The sequence below is a fragment of the Misgurnus anguillicaudatus genome, chromosome 17 (assembly GCF_027580225.2).
Source record: "Misgurnus anguillicaudatus chromosome 17, ASM2758022v2, whole genome shotgun sequence".
Taxonomy (NCBI): Eukaryota; Metazoa; Chordata; class Actinopteri; order Cypriniformes; family Cobitidae; genus Misgurnus; species Misgurnus anguillicaudatus.
The window spans coordinates 21554810-21572243 of NC_073353.2; the positions used below are offsets into that span (position 1 = coordinate 21554810).

Here is a 17434-nt window from a genome sequence, read left to right on the forward strand (position 1 = left end):
CTTGATGTGAAGTTCATCACAACGTGTATGTAGCCCGTCATGTGTGTGGTTCGTAATTTCAAAATATGTGTTCGGCGCGACGAGTGAATCCATGTGCATCACGTGTTTTGTCAAAACAAGTGCCTGCTGCAGATGCATCTAAAGGGTTTATGTTAAAGAGACGCTTGCGTTTGCCAGATACTCGCATAATCTCATGCGTAATCAGAGTTTACAGTTAAGGGAGTGTCTTGAGTGTATTTTGTGAACATGAGTGTATCTTTTATCATAAACGTCTTTGACGCGTGTCCAGCAGGCACCCACCTTGACAAAACACGTGATACACATGGTCCACACGACCCAACAAACACACATTTTGAAAACACAAGCAACACACGACACTCCGAACACATATTTTGAATTTGCGCCCCTCGGATAAGCAGTTACGAGCTGCCACTGGTATACTGACAGTAGCAAAGAAAAACTTGTTTAAGACTACATTTACATCCACACATCCACACAGTTTTCAACCTTCATAAACAGAGACCTTTGTTAACCCTGCAGACCCTGTTTTAGTTTTAAAACTACTTGTTATGCCAGACCCAGTGTGCGTAAATGGTCATTATTCGTGCATTTACAGTTGTGCATAGTGTGGAAGGAGATCTTTTCTAAAACTTCAGTATAGACGAGTATTGTTTTCATTTTAAAATGCCGTACATTAACTCATTTCATTCCTCCATCTTTTTTTAAATTTATTTTGAGAGTTAAATATCTTGGCTCATAATCATGTGTAAACCTTTCCATGAATTGTTTAAAGCATGAATGCATCATTTATTTACAAATCATTAAACTGTTTCAAACTGAGAGCGCACGTGGAGTATCTTCATGAAAAACATGCTGGGAAGCTCAATGGGAATTGGGTGATTGATGTATGAGTTGTCGTTCAAGGCCAGACACAGGGGCAGTTTCCCAGACAGGGTTTAGAGTAATCCAGGACTAGGCCTTAGTTATATAAGGGCATTTAAGTAGTTTCAACAAACAAATCTTACAAAAAACAATACTGGTGTGCATCTTGCATCTTAAACAATAGCACTGATATATGATAAGATTTGTCAGTACAAGGTGTTTTGAATTTAAGGCATCTCAAAAATGGATTTTAGTCTGGGACTAGGATAAGCCCTATCTGGGAAACTGCCCCATACTGTATAACTTCATCTGCTCAGTTATCCTTCAACAGCCAAACTTTTTTTCTGATTACTCGCAGCCATCAATAAAAAAATGTCTCTTATAAACTTTAACATTTTGGAGATGAAACATTGATGCGGTGCAAGAATTTACAACAATTTAAATCAAATTCAGTAGAACAGTCTGTTTTACGCTGCACATGACATTCTCCATATTCCTGCAATCTTTTTGCAAATGGAAAGCTGGTATCGCTCAAGGACAAACTTTCAGTGAAACTGCCATGGTGATAAGACATCTCCATGGAAACAGTAAATCTCGGCAGATCGTGTCGGATCTCTGGGGTTTGTTGGGGGAAACTAGAGCTGGTGGAGAGGAGGGGTACTGATGGACCCGCGCCTCTGGATGGCGTAACTGCCACCAAGTGTGCATCTTTGGATAACTGGAGGCAGTGGATGGCCACGATAAGAATCACAGAGTGTAACAAATTGAGTATAGCTTTGGGAGAGGGCGATGAGAAGGAGATTAATACATATATCAGCAGGCTTCTTAAAGTGAGTTTAAAGAAGAAGGCTCTTTATTTTTCCTCCCCTGACATCACATTTTTCATTCCATCCTGAAGACACAAGTATGGACAGTTGAAAGCTAGAAAGGCAGTGTAGCAATTTGTTGAAAGTGGCGATTTGTTCAAATCTAGAGGCACTTGCTCTCTAAGTCAGTGTTTTCAATGCATTCGTCTCGGTTATTGTATGACCGTTGTGAAAAAAAGAAGATGGAGAGGTTTTCAGCAAGGACAAGCAGGATAATATTTAATAACTTCTATATTATTATTATTATTATTATTACATTATAACATTTCATCCAATGCAAAAAATTACACAATCAAAGCCTCCGTTTGACATAGAGGGCAAATTTGTTATGCTTATCCTATTTCAATGACAGCAAGAATTAGGATAGCGCCTTATTGACTGATAATTATTCAACCGTATTTTGCCAAAAACCAGGCACGCTGCTTAAGGGATTTTTAAAAGCATCTGACTCATGGCTTAAGCAGCATTAAACTTCTTGGAATGTCAGCAGGTCGTATTTAATCACCAAATGATACCTACTTGTTATTATTTAACAGTCGTCTTCAGCCTAAAGGTATACTGGCTCACGCTGAGGCTGAATTCTTGAGACTGAAGGATGTTTATTAAATGTAACAAAATCTTTTATCTTAAAGCAAGGGTTTTCAAACTGTGCGTCGGGATCCACTAGTGGGTCTCATAGTCGGATAGAGTGGGGTTATGCAGAGGCGCACTTTGTCAACAGGCAAGGCAGGCAACTGCTTGGAACCCAGAGCCACTAGGGGGCCCCAGAGACTCTAAAGGGGATCGCACACCGGCCGCGCAGCTCAGCGCCGCGCCGTTCTAAAAAAATGTAACACATCCGCGCCGCCCAGCTGTGACTCAGGAAGTTGTTCAAATCCCTGTCGCGCCACAGAGCGCCACTCACATAGTTTAACATTAAATAACATCATATGTGTCCCACATCATTAATGATTAACATTGGCTGCTAACGTATATTTTACATTTTGAAGTAGACACTATCTGACGAAGCTCGCGCTATTTAATGTGCACTTCTGGTTTACAATACCTCCGAGTTCTCCTAGGCGCGACGCTGCGCGGCGCTGAGCTGCGCGGCCGGTGTGCGATCCCCTTAAGAATGTTTGCCGCTGAGACAAGCAAGAATTTCATCCATATGGATGATTTTGCGTGCTCCTGTCCTGTTGTACAAAGTTCAACAATACATCTGTACATGTATGCTATCTAACTGTGTTCAAATGCAGGGCTCTCAAGTCTCATGCATTTGCTGTGAGACACACACATTACAGTTCACACATTTCAGCTCACTTGAAATGCTTGTGTCTCACAGCGAATGCTTGAGACTTGAGAGCCCTGCGAGTTCAAAGAATCCACACATATATATATTTTAAAATGACAGACATGCACGATATTCTTATCATGTTTTGCTTAACTTAGCGTGGGCGGAATTTAGTCAAAAACTGTTTTACTGAGGCAATTAAAGCAGGAAATAGAGGGCTGTAGTCCAAACCGGCCTTTCGCTGTAAGCTTTGAAAGAGGAATTCTATTAAAGAAAATATATTGCCTGGCAGTGAACTTTGAGCTTTATCATTTTACAGATATTATTTATGCTATTATAGCAACATTACACACTAACTAGGGTTTAAGAGTTAACATTTTTCAAACATTTTTCATTGGTGTCAGATTATTTATAACCTAACATAATTTTATGAACACTGGTCAGAAGGGCCCCCTAGGAATTTTTGCTTAGGGCCCCCACAGACTCTAGAATCGCCTCTAGAGTCACTTGGCTTCTGCAGTGAATCTTTGAGAATGTCTATCAGAATACAATCCACTGCGGTTGCAAAATTATGGTCATTTAATTAACCCTAGAATATCAAGTGTCTAAAGGAGGTAGATCATTTTCCTACTTAGCCCCTAAGCTCTGGAATGATTTATTCAACCATGTTCGAGAATCAGACACAGTCGATCAATTTAAGTCAAAAGACATATCTCTTTAACAAAACATTCACACAATTTGTTTATTAAATGTACTCATCCCGCTATAGTTAGCTTGGCCGGAACCGAGCAGATATTCAACCACTATACTGTATGACACCTGCATTACATGAGAACGGCCCCTGCGCTAATAGGATTTTGTTTCTCTTTTCCTGTCTTGCCCTTAAACCCCAAGACACTAATGGTGCATTTCAGTGGCATACTACCCCACGGTTTGATTTGGTTTGGGTCGGGTCAGCTTACTTTTGGGGGCTTTTCCACTAGGTGCAGTACGTAGTACCCAATACTTTTTTTAGTACCACCTCGTTCAGGGTTCCAAGCGGATACCAAAATGTGATGAGAAAACACTGTAGACCACTGATTGGTCTGAGAGAATCGTCACTACAAGCGTCATCGCTATAATGTAAAAGATTAGCTTTACCCTCATGCTCTCGAGTAAACATGTTGTCATCGGTGCTTTGCTGTAAGTTCCCAAACTCCCTTTTAGCGTTGAAAAACATCCACAGGTTGTGAATCAGGAACACCATAACAGTTTTTTTCCAGACTTGCAGTTTGTGGCGGCACAATCGCGACCCTCACTTCCGCATATATGCTTAAATGCAACTTAAATGAGGCTCAGCAGGTGTTTGTATCTATTTGTGGTGGTATCTATTTGTCCTGCGGACTGAGAAATAGCGTAAAATGAATGTATGGGGATGTATAGCATTCCAGTGATGCTCTCACTTGTATGATGTCACAGCAGTGGGCAGCGCAAATATAACGACACACTTATAATCCCTCCTACTCCGAAGTATTATTAAACTCGATGGAAAATCTAACCAAGCCAAAGTGAGGTGAGCTGACTCAACCTGACCCAAACCGTGGGTTACTATGCAATGGAAAAACGCCATAAGACTAACATACAGACCCAGTTCCTGCTGCCGTGAAGCTCATCACACCACAGATCTACTGACCTTTCCTTCAACGTGATAAATATATATATACATTATTACTTCACTCGCTAGTGCGGTTTTGGGCGGCAATGGCTCAGTGGTTCATGTAGGTTGTCTACAAACCGGAAGGTTGGTGGTTCAATCCCCGGTTCCACCTGACCAAGAGATGAGGTGTCCTTGAGCAAGACACCTAACTCCAGCTACTCCCGAGTCCTGACAAGCTGGATGGCGCCTTGCATGGCTAACACCGCTGGTGGTGTATGAATGAGTGAGTGAATGGATGAATGTGAGGCAACATGTGCTTTGTATGGCCATGGGTCTGTTGAAAACGCTATATATTTAACCGCTGTACTCAGCTACTTATGATTTTTCTGTGTTTTCTTCTCCTGCTTTTATTAATGTAAAGCTGCTTTCAAACAATTAAACAAAAGCGCTATATAGATAATATTTAATTGAATGACACAAAAACAGTTTTGTCCTATTAATGGTTTTGATATCAGGTATTTTGGGATTGCAATTAAACTCACATTTAATTTATACAATGCCAATGAAAATAACTGCTGTCTTCTAAAAGAGAACACTTTTTTATTTATTCCTAAATGTATTTTTTCTGAATATTTCTATAAAAAGTGTTGGTGGGTCCTGAGATACATTATACCTTCCTAAGTGGGTTGCAGAATGAAACATTTGGGAACCCTTGTCTTAAAGGGTATCGGCTCTGCTTAATACAGCTTCATTTGGGCAAATAATTTTTAGGATAGTGCTGTTTTGGTCTCTGTTGACCTCACTTTTATTGCTTTGGTTTATATATGCGTTTCATTACACTGTTTTGCTTTCCTTTTGCTTTTGGCTTTACAATGATGTAAATGTCACAGTGGCATTCACTTGATGAAATTTTGGTTATCATCTCAGTTTCGGGGCATCCTGCATGCGGGTGGAAAGATTGGGTGAACTTGGGGTCATTCTAAAAATGTATATCAATGGTATTGCAATGAAAGTATATGATAAAACTGAACACCAATATGCAATGACCCAGACCTGCAAAGATCTAATGTATTTATAAGTCCTACTCAATTATTTCTTCCATGTGGTGCTCTATTAATGTGATCAGCTGGATACTGATGAATTTGCAGTCACTATTAAGCAGTTTCCATTATTGCCCTTCTCAGCACCAGTCTATGATATAAATTAATGCTTTTGCAATTATAGTTGCAGATACCTAACTTGTATACTCTCTCTCTCTCTCTCGTTCTCTCATTATTCTATAATCTGGTGCCTTTCCTTTGGAGAATGACAGGAATGAGAGTTTATTACATGTGATTTATACAGTCACAAAAGTGATTCAAATTCAAGCACCCAGATCCAATAATGTCAAAAGACTTTCTGTGCATTGCTCTTGATTTGAAAATAATGCCTCTATACACAAACAAGGACATCAGAGTCAGTGGTTAATACTACAGTATGTTATCATTAGATTAGATACATGACTCATCAGCCAGCCTGTTCTGTTCTACTGAAGAACTTCACACGGTAGTGTTACAATACTGGCATCAGTTACCCGCAGAGATAGTCCAGACCGCAGTGATCTTTGCCCGGGCTCGAGAACGGGAGTTTGATCGATTGTGTCGGATGGGGTTGCGTATGGCCACGTATCGGTCCAGGGAGATGGCACACAGGTGCATGATAGAGGCAGTAGAAAAAAGAACATCCAGGTAGATCCACATGGGACACAGTGCAGCAGGGAGGGGCCATGAGTAACCTAAAGATAAACACAGTGTTAAATACAATTTTAAAGTTTAGAAAGATTGAATTTCCACATGCCTTCATCCACTAAGTTAAAATGTGTGATTTAAAGCATAAGTCTGATAGTTGAGGTCTTTAATAGTACAGCATGATCAAGAGCATAACAATCAGTTTTTGACAATGGCTGAATGCATTTTGAGTCATCCAATTACAAAGCTGTTACATTTGTATATAGCACTGTCTTAAGTTTGTATTTCATTCAGATTGGTAGAGCATGAAGCAATTAACAGCTAGATTGAATTTCCAGATAACAAACAAACATCTCAAATGTAAATGTTCTGTACATTGGAGTGGATAAGAGCATCTGCCAAATGCATACTGTAAATGTAAATGTATTTAAATAGCCCGAAGCGACTGGTGGAGAATTTGTCCCGAGATTGGATAAGTGTTAGTTCACCCTGCTCAGGGCAGTCAGGCAGAAAATGACCGTCCTCAAAAAGACTTACTGAAAAAGGAAAGTTCACTCTCAACACTGCTGTCACTTTGTACATAACCGCATACCAATATGTGCAAAAATAATAATATATTTTCAGTATTTTTATTGGCAGGTACATTCTTATGAAAGCAGTGCTGTCACTGGATGTTTCTGTCCGTGACAAAAGCCTGAGAAAGCACAAAGGCAAAGCTGAAAGAGCAGAAAAGAAAATTGTGCCACTAAGAAAATAGTCTTTCAAAGGAAGAGGTAATGAGGTAGAACAAATAGAAGGAGACGGGAGGAGGAGGAGCTACAGAAAATGAAAAACGGGAGAGAGAAAGAATACGTGAATGAATGCACAGAGCTTGAGTACAAAAGTATGATTTAGACCATCAATCACAAAGACAAACAAATAATATTAATAAATGTAAATTGTTGGGAACCAGTTTGAATATACCTGGGTGATTCTCACGAAACCATTGAAACACCACGGCACTAATGATTTTAGCTTTAAAATGTGTAATATAGTAACATTAAAAAGCATCAGAATTAACACAATACTGTGTTCTACCTTGCACAATGTGTGATTTCAACATAAGAATTTATAATTGTAAATTTTATCTCATTTTCTGCTGAAATTCTCATTACCGCAATGTGTCCGGCTGTGTTTGAACATGCGTTATGTTGTAATTTAATCAAATTAACACAAAAATATTAAGAAAAAAATAAATGGATGTTTTGCTAGACTACTTTAGATGACAGAAAAAATATTTACTGAATATTCATGTATAATAATAATGAAGAAAAATTAGGAAAATGATGTGTCCATGCCTGATGTTCTCATCCTCCGCAACACTTTTTGAGAACAGTTTAAGCACACATACAGAATTTTAATAAAGTTTGATTTTGAGTGACCAAGCACATGGACCAGTTACTTCAAGATGGCTACCAGGTAAGATCATTTTTTTTACAGTTAATTTGAAATATTGTCTTGTCAGAATGCTTACACGACATTTTGATTATCATTACCGCAACAGATGCATATTAAATGTTAATTAAATTAATAGAAGCATAATACTTTGATTTTAAATGCATGTGCAGAATCTCCATATTATGTTCTTTCAGGTTTGTCATGTCATTTTGAAAATATGTCAGTGTTGATGTTTTCTGACTGTTGCGGTAATGAGATTTTTTAGGACTAATTTTTTAAATTATGTTACAAAAAGTGTTAAATGATAAGTAAAAGTTTTTAAATTAATGTTCCCATTTACTCCAGACTTTGTTTTTCAATGTCTGGTGGGAAAAAAAGTAAATTTAAGCAATTTTTACATTTTCATGCTTGACATTTTTAAAACCAAGTTTTCGTGAGAATCACCCACTTAGTATACTAGAGTCCTAACCAAAAAAGGGATTTGTGCTTTTTTCGTTTCAGAAACACTCATACAATAGGACACCAGGGTGCCAACAGAGCGAAAAGTATTCATTTTTACTCAAGTGAAAGCAGACTGCTTTCTATAAGAACTCGTAGTTCAATTCAACAATCTAAAAACAGAAGTCACACAGCAGCAGAAAAGATATAAGCTATGAGTAAATAACGTCATCTTAGCTTTGTATAGCTCCCACGCACTTCTGATCTCACTCAATACAGAGGTGTAAAAAAGATCTGTGACACAGTATAGCTAAAGATAGATTTGTTTTACTATGATCCTCATCTTCACGACTCATGAATAAATACATGCGGCACGCACACAGACACAACTGCATGAGGTGAGAGAGAGAGAGAAGGAGACACAGAAAGAGACATATCAGGGCCGTTCACATTATAATTATGAAAAATATAGTTTAAAAAAACATTTTAAAGAGCAAGACGGAGGTCACACCACAACTATAACGATAAAGATACAAGGAACAAAATTGTTGGGATCACTTGCTGAGTGATTTTTTTTTCAACTGATGAATGATAAACCAATGACAGCCAATCAAATCTATTTGAATTTAAAATGCACATGCATTTATACCAAAAGGTAAGATATTAGATGACACAAAAACCTAAGAGTTTGGAAACGCAGTGTGTTAGGACATCTGCTAGTTATAGCCGCTGTAAATGCAACAAGAACAGCAAATTTATAGTTTAATGACATGTGAAGATTACAAATGTTTTTTATTAAAGGAAATATGGAATATAAGTTAATGCCATTGAAGGTTAATTATTTGTGCGAGTACTGCACTTAGCGAGTGAATTAGCATAAAATTATAGTTATCGTCCGGCAGTGTGGATGCTAATATAGTTATCATTATAGTTAACGTTATGGTTATCATTAAAGTGTGAGCGGCCCTTTAATGTCTCCATTAAATGCAATATGTAGTTTGTATGTATGTTTGTATGTATGTAGGTTAGTTGTAACACTTGCTAAAAATTAAGTTTGCAGGCAAATATTTCAATACTATTTTGTCTATATACAGTGCTTGAAGTGGATATTGTTTATTATATCTGTCTATAATAGACTGTATTCCTTCATCCAGCCCTTTTCTAATAATAGTTCAATTATAAATGGTTACAAATCTCTTAATATGTGAGAAAAAGCAGCACAATTATGACAAAAAAAGAAACATTTTTATATGTGACCCAGTAGATAAAAACTACATACTAAAGTCACAAAATCAAATTCTGAGATTATGAAAATCAAAGTCTGATTTTAGCCATTCATTTCATTATGATTTAAATCTTTGACATGAATTTATTAAATCAATATTAAAGATATGAACAAAAATACATTATGACACATAATTTTTGATAAGACTGGCACATTTATTTTGTTGGCAGCCGGCAATCATTCTTGTGTAGAATATTTAAAACAATGGCAAGAATTACGCTAACGTTAGCTGTTTTCATATCGTAAGTGCTGAGGGGTTAGTTGTAACACAGCGTTACAGTTAACCCCGGTAGGTCAAAATATTTTTAAGCCTACCAAAAAAGTTGCTAAGAGCTGCAGACATATTTCAAAATAATGCTGTTTTAGTCAACAAGACACTGATTAATATGACATAGCATTCGATTTGGTATCTTACACACCCAACTCAGAAACAAAAAAAAACATATAATGAAAAAATTTACTTAAATGCCACCAAACATTCTTTTATCCATAACTCTAAAAACATTATACCTTTCCATACATTTGTGGGAGACCGTCTTTTGGCAACGTAAAAACAATATGGGAAAAATCGCTCAACCCTGTGCACCAATGTAAACGGTCCGTGTTATAACTAACCCTGCATTAGTTTTTGCCCCGCGCACACCTACTTTAAGGGATAGTTCACCCAAAAATGAAAATTCTGTCTTAATTTAATCACTCATGTTGTTTTAGACCTGCATAAATTCTTTATTCTGATGAACACAAAAGAAGAAATTTTGATAATTGATAATAAGCACACAGCTGGTGGAAACCATTGACTTTCATAGGAAAACAAATCCTATGGAATTCAATTGGAGCTGTCAACTCAGTGCTTATCATATATTTTTTAAATATCTTCATCATCATTTATCACAATACTTCCATAGTATTTGTTTATCCTACACTGTAAAAAAATACTTTGCTGCCTTAAAATTTTTTGTTAAATCAACTTAGATTTATAAGTCATGTCAACAGAGATAAGTTGTCACAACTTATAAAATATAGTTAAGAAAAGTCAACTTAATTGTGTAAGTTATAACAACTCACCTGTAGTTATAACAACTCATGTCTAGTCAAGATAAATAATAGTAAGTTGAAATGACTTGTAAATCCGAGTTGATTCAACTAAATATTTTAAGGCAGCAAAGTATTTTTTACAGTGTACTATGGAAGTCAATGGTTTCTACCAGCTATCTGCTTATCATCATTTATCAAAATGTCTTCTTTTGTGTTTCCTCAAAGAAATTCATACTGTACTGGTCAAATACATGAGGTGAGTAAATGATGACAGAGTTTTCGTTTTTGGGTGAACTATTCCTTTAATATACGTTCTACATTTCCATAACTTACTATTTAATCGTTTACTCTGCACCTCATACTTTTATTTAAAAATGTTATTTGCACCTGTACGCAGCCCTGTTGCAAATGCTTTGGCAATAAAAATTTACAGCTTTGTTATGCCAGTAAAGCACACAAAAATTGAAATGGAGAGAGAATGAGGGCATGTAAAAGATGAAGGTCATAGGAGAAAATATTAAGATGGTGGGCTTTTGATGTAGTGGTATGCATCATAGCATAAATAAAAAATCAAAGTCTTGAACAACGATGCTAAAAAATGGCAAAATAAAGGAAAAGGTCAGTCACTGCAAGACAGAAAAGGTGCTTGAATATACTATGAGACACAAGGATGTTATCTGTGTCCTGTGTGCTCTGCTGCCAGCTGGTCAGCTATTCAATGAGGCTCAAACAGTAGAAGCTGCATCAAAACCAAAGGCTAATTAATAATCCATTAATGCTAAATAGCTGCGTGAGTGTGCGTCTCTATGAGACAGGCAAATATGCGTTGCTCATTATTGAAAAATGATGAGAAACGATGGGCAGAGAGACACTGTACGGTTTGTGTGGAGTTGCCTTTAAGTGCATGAGGGAATATCCTAATTATTGAAGGCATAGATATCCAACAGACCTAGTGTAACAAACTACACAAATTCCCTTACATCCGTAGAGTACTTTATAGATAATTAGGGTCATTTGAGTAAGTGCTCCTCTTGACCTTACAGACCTTTTAATGTATAGGTGCATTCTTAAATTCACAAAATATGGTTGTGCAAAGAAATCAGATACTTTTTAATAAAAATGTTTTTGAAATGACTTTGAATGAATAATGAAAAGAGAGTAGCCAGAATGGATGTGAACTCATTCAAAAGGTGAGACCTCAAGAAGCTGACTAATATAAATGTAACGCTACCGACGAGAGGGTCAATAAAAGCTCTGGCTGCCCTGCCAATGACGCTATATAAAGTAGACTCTCTAGCACTCGAATGCATTCTCTCGAATCCTCTCAAGCGGAGGACTTATATTGGTTTCTGACTTACGATTGGTTGTCGGCGAACTGCGTCATAGCTCATTACCATAAAGTTGAGCTGATTTCAACTCTCCTTGACGCTCACACCATACAATCTAAAAATGCCTGGGTTAAAAATGACCCCATGCTGGGTTAAAATTTACCCAATGTTGGGTTGTTGTTATGCAACCAAGGATTATAATAACCCAACAGTTGGGTTAAAACAACCCAGCATTGGGTAAATTTTAACCCAGCTTTGTGTTCTGTCCAATATTTACCCATTATGGGTCAAAAATAACCCATTGTACATGACGCAAAGTGTCGCTACTTACCGGAGCTCACCACCAACTCTCATTAAAAATGAATGATTTTCAGTCATTTTGACGCTCTTGCCAGTGGTGGTGTGAATGCACAGTTAGGATTTTAGAACTGACTACATGAAAGATGCTAATTATATTCACAATTCCCATACATACAGTTGTGCTAATTTATTGTTTTGGTTAGCTAACTATTATCCTAAATTGAGGAAAAAATGTAACATGATAAGTGGTCTTACATTTTTGAACAGTAGTGCATTTTTGCCTACGCATCCATTAAAGGCAAACATTATCTGGACATGCAGGATAATAAGCTTATTTAGACAAAGGGCACCTTAGAAAACATCAAATGCGTGACAGTGGACTATGAATAAAATGATAGACTCTAGCTTAATAGCTATATATATTACAGCTACTGCATGGGTTTCCAACCCAGTTCCTGAAAAGCACTTGTCCTTTCAGTTTTAACCCCAATCAGACCTGAACCTGCTAATTAAGTTGTTCAGGCTACCTAAAAATTAGAGGCAGGTGTGTTGGAGTAAGGTTGAAACTAATATATGCAGGGCAGGTGCCCTTCAGGAACAGCGTTGGAGACCCATAAGCTACTGTATATTTATATTGATACAAACTGTCTATCACTGACAGAGAGAGCTTTTATACACAGTACATTCATTTAGCATAAAGATTTAATGCTTTAAAGCAGAGTCATGCTCATTCAAAACCTCAATGGACCATAAACAGAATTGGTGGTCTGCGGTCACATTGTGCCTTTGGTAAAACAGAGAAGATGAAACACATGGGAGTAAAGAGCTGCAATCTGTATTTTTTGTTGTAAACAAGCCCATTTGTGTTTCACACTCCGCCATGGGACTCACAAGAAAGAAAACACATCTGAAATGATGTCAATTGTAATGAAAAAAATCCCAATATGTTTGCAGGGCTGTTTACTGTGAATACGCACGAGCAAACCCAGCATCCCTAAGTGTTTTGATTCATGTAAAATTAGAAAGACCACAATGACACATCTTTGCCAAGACTGGAGAAGTGCCAGCACATACTGAATGCAATCATTCTGAAAGCATTGATTTAAATGGCCACCGAGGACAGGATTACATTCATCTCAGTGTGTCACCATGTTAAAACAGAAAACGCTGGAGATGTTTGACTAAGACAGGAACGATTCTCTCTGTGTGTCATGAGGAGCGTGCACGCTCGTGTCCGAGGATAATTACAATCCCAGTGGCTCGGCCCGTTTTCCCTGACCCTTCCTGAACTCATCCTCTGCCTGGTTAAGCAGCCCTGAATCTATCAGACTAATTAATCACCCACTCCTGTACACACACACCTATCTCACTCCGGCTCTTTAGTCATTGTTTGTCTAGCAAAAAATCTGGGTTTAATGGTATAATCTGACCTATATTTGCAGACAAAAGATTTATTAAAAAAAAAGTCCACTCAAAAATAAGCATTGTTTTAGGATCATTGTTAGGACATTCTTTTGTGGAATGTAGATTTTTAACTCCAACCGTTTTGGTCTGTCAGTTGTATAATGCAAGTGGATGGTAACAAAATCTAAAATATCTAATATATCTAAAATATCATTTTTACCTCTAATACAACACTATCCCAAAAGCTATATGTGCGTACACATCACCGTCTTATATTTGTAATTTTAATGCCATACATCTGATATAGTAGGTGGCAGAATGCACCTGTAAAGGAGTTTCACAACTCGGCATTAAACATTACAAGAATAAGACGGTGATGTGAACGCGCATACTGCTTTGGGGATAGTGTTGTATTAGGGGTAAGAAATTATATTAATAATGTTCGGTTTCTCGCACAAACCCATCGTCACGTGCCGCAGGGTTTAATTTGAATTTGTCTGTGCATGTTTTTTTCTCTATCAGATTTTGTTACCATCCATGTGCATTATATGACTGACAGACTGATACGGTGGAAGTTAAAAATCTACATTTTTGTTCTACTGAAGAAACAAAGTCACCTACATCTTGGCAGAGGCGTCATGCCCATTCAAACTGAGGGGGCACGTGCCCCCTCTGTTTTTTTTGAGCCAAATGGATTTTGCATGCAACCTCAAAATCAAAGAAGTATCCATTAATCTGTTACTTGCCTTTTAATCTGTTTAATATGCACAATATTATTAATTCAGTGCTGCCTCCTTGTCACTTTTCAGAGATTTTCGCCATTTGATAGTGTTTTGATCGTATTGCATTACTTTATTCTAGAGGCAGGCGCTGCAGTCAGCGCAGTCGCAGACGTCATCAGCGTCTGAGCGCGCTCACAAGCTTTGTTGTTAAAATCCTCTGTGTCGAAAATGTATGGTTTAAAATGTGATCGTCTCGATGTTATATTAGTAGAGATTTCTAGATTCATCTTGGTACAACGTCAAAGTTCGTCAGAGTTCATGGGGGCACGGAATAACACATGCATACATATGAGGTAAAATTTTATGCAAAAATCAGTTCCTCTAGTTACACTCTTAGAAAGGATGTGTTAATTTTTACACATCATTGTGCGGTAAGCTTTTAACACATTATGTGTAATTTTAACACATTTTGTGTTGATTTTGTGTTAAAATATAACACATGTTGTGTTAAAAGTAACACAAAATGTGTAGTTTCAATAATAACACAGAGATGGGGGATTTTTAACACATTCGTTCTAAGAGTGTAGTAATTAAAAAAAAATCATTTTTTTTAATCATTATTGAACATTAAAATCAATCACGTGGCTATAGCTTATGTCATTTTCATTGTTTATATACTTTATGGATTTAAAATTAAATTAATTTCATATGATAATGCAGTTGTTGTGCAAAATCCATTAATGACCCAATTAAACAAGTCATTAAACAAAACTAAATAAACAAAATATGCAGTTTCAGTCAGATGTAAATATGAATCCAATATGTCATTATTTCGATTGAATAGTATTTGATATAAAAGTTAGTCAACACTTTTATTTTGGAGGTTTTTGCATGAAAGCAGGGGTGTTCAGATTGTTAGAAATGTACGTGCCATGGAAAAGACTAAAAGCTCTATAATATTTCATTTGATGTCTGTGTATGCACAAATTTCTGTGAGCTGTGCACACTGTGCCCCCTTAAAAAAATTGGTGCGTGACGCCCCTACATCTTGGATGGCCTGGGGGTAAGCTGATAAACGTAAAAATTGTACTTTAATGTTTTTCTTTCACGTCACTACATACTAAAGCATAATATCATAGTTTTAACACCACTACATTTCATGTTAAATTTCATTTAATACTTAATTACATAAATTTAGTACCTAATTACTTCTCAAATAGATGTAAGTAAAAGTTTTATGTTTTCAGCATACTTAATTATTAATGTTAAAAATACAGCTTGCATTAATAAAAAGCAGTGGAGTGAAAATGCATTACTATGCTTTAGAATATAGTAAAGTTAAAGTTTGGCAAAGAAAAGCACTTTGATAGTTAAGATACTAAAATAAATACCTCACTACTTTACAGGATACAGTATATTATATTGAGCACTCTAAATTAAGATTTTAGATGTAATTTCAGCATATAAAGAGAGACTCTATACGTGCATCTGACATATTTCTTGTAAATGAGCATTTTTATCAGGCTCTTGTGTTTAGGTTCAGTAATTTGACTTTAATGGCAATAAAAAGTTTATTTTGTCAGTAATTGAAATGCCTTATTTTCTCAAATGTCACTTTAAAAATTAAATTAGTATTTAACAAATTTGATTGTGTTTTGCTGTAAAATCCTCAAAAGTCAGGGGTCTCCAAAATTTTTGTGAGCTACCACAATGAATAAAACAATCTGGAGGGCTACTTTTATGAAATAGTCTAATCAAAACTTTTATTTTATTTTACTTGTTGATATGTTTTATCATTGTTCAAAATGTTTACATACATCAAAGAAGCTGAGCTAATATAAAACATATCTAATAAATAAATATTAAAAGTGAGGCTATTAGAATGTGCTTTGGCAACTCATAGACTCACTGATAGTGGTTGCCAGTGACTTCTTTTTTTCGAGGGCGCAAGGTGCGAAGTTTGTCAAAACATGTATGGAGCCCGTCATGTGTGTGGTTCATAATTTCAAAATATGTGTTCGGCGCATCGAGTGATCATATGTGCATCACGTTTCTTTTCAAAATAAGTGTTTATGATAAAGGGTTTATGATAAAAGAGATGCTCGCGTTTGCCAGATTCGCATAATTTAATGCGTGATCATAGTTTACTGTTAGGGGAGCGTCTTGCGTGTATTTTGTGAACGTGAGCGTCTCTTTTATCATAAACGGTTTTGATACGTGTGCAGCAGGCACTTATTTTGACAAAACCCGTGATGCACATGGTTCACATGACGCAACAAACACATATTTTGAAAACACAAGCAAAACACGTGACACTCCGAACACTTCTTTTGAATTTGCGCCCCTCGAAAGAGCAGTCACGGGCCGCCACTGCTCAAGTACCTTTTACTTATCTCAAAAGTCTTCAGTCAGTCTTCACTGTCCTTTTTAAATAAAGGTAAAATGCTGGAAAGTCAATATCCTACACTCATGGAGGCTATTCATACCTGGTATTAAAATGTGTTTCGGTCGATCGCATCACAAGTGGATGAGAGATACACATTTACGTTTACACCTGGTATTTAAATTCGTCTCTTTTTTCCACTGTGTGTTCACGCTAGTCATGTCTTATTTTAAAACATTACACATTAGATCAATAGACGGTGAGTAGGTGGTGTTTTGTGGCTGTTCGAACACATTCGACCACAAAAGCTATCCGGTCGAATGTGTTTTCGATTACCTCTGAATGGAGTGGAGGAGTTCAAAATGTTTTACACCCCGTTTGCACCTGTCTTTAGTATTGTCCACTTGTGATGAGCTCTTCTTCATATAAAATCAGCCTCTTTATAGCCTCTCTATTGCGAACAGCAAGGCAAAACTCTTTACCACATACGCTAAGATTGTAAAAAATACTCTCCTAAAACCTTGTAATAGCTTTGTCTATGGAACAAGAGCCAAAATTTGAGTAAATCACTATTGCTTTTAAACTTCATTCACATCAACATATTTAAAAACTGTTATGGATTCTTAGAGGGACTGACATTCAAGAAGAGGAAGATGGTTATGCCAGAGTCAGAGAAGCTTTATTGTCATTTCAGCTATATATAGCTTGCACACAATGA

At 36.8% G+C, this 17434-nt stretch overlaps 1 protein-coding gene across 1 annotated transcript in view; it reads right to left on the reverse strand.

Annotated features, from left to right (window-relative positions):
• htr2aa (5-hydroxytryptamine (serotonin) receptor 2A, genome duplicate a) overlaps positions 1-17434 on the reverse strand; it is a 32788-nt gene that overhangs the window by 4468 nt on the left and 10886 nt on the right. The window contains exon 2 of the mRNA XM_073855167.1: positions 6240-6431. Within this exon, the coding sequence (XP_073711268.1) occupies positions 6240-6431 (192 nt within the window). The remainder of the gene's footprint in view (positions 1-6239; positions 6432-17434) is intronic.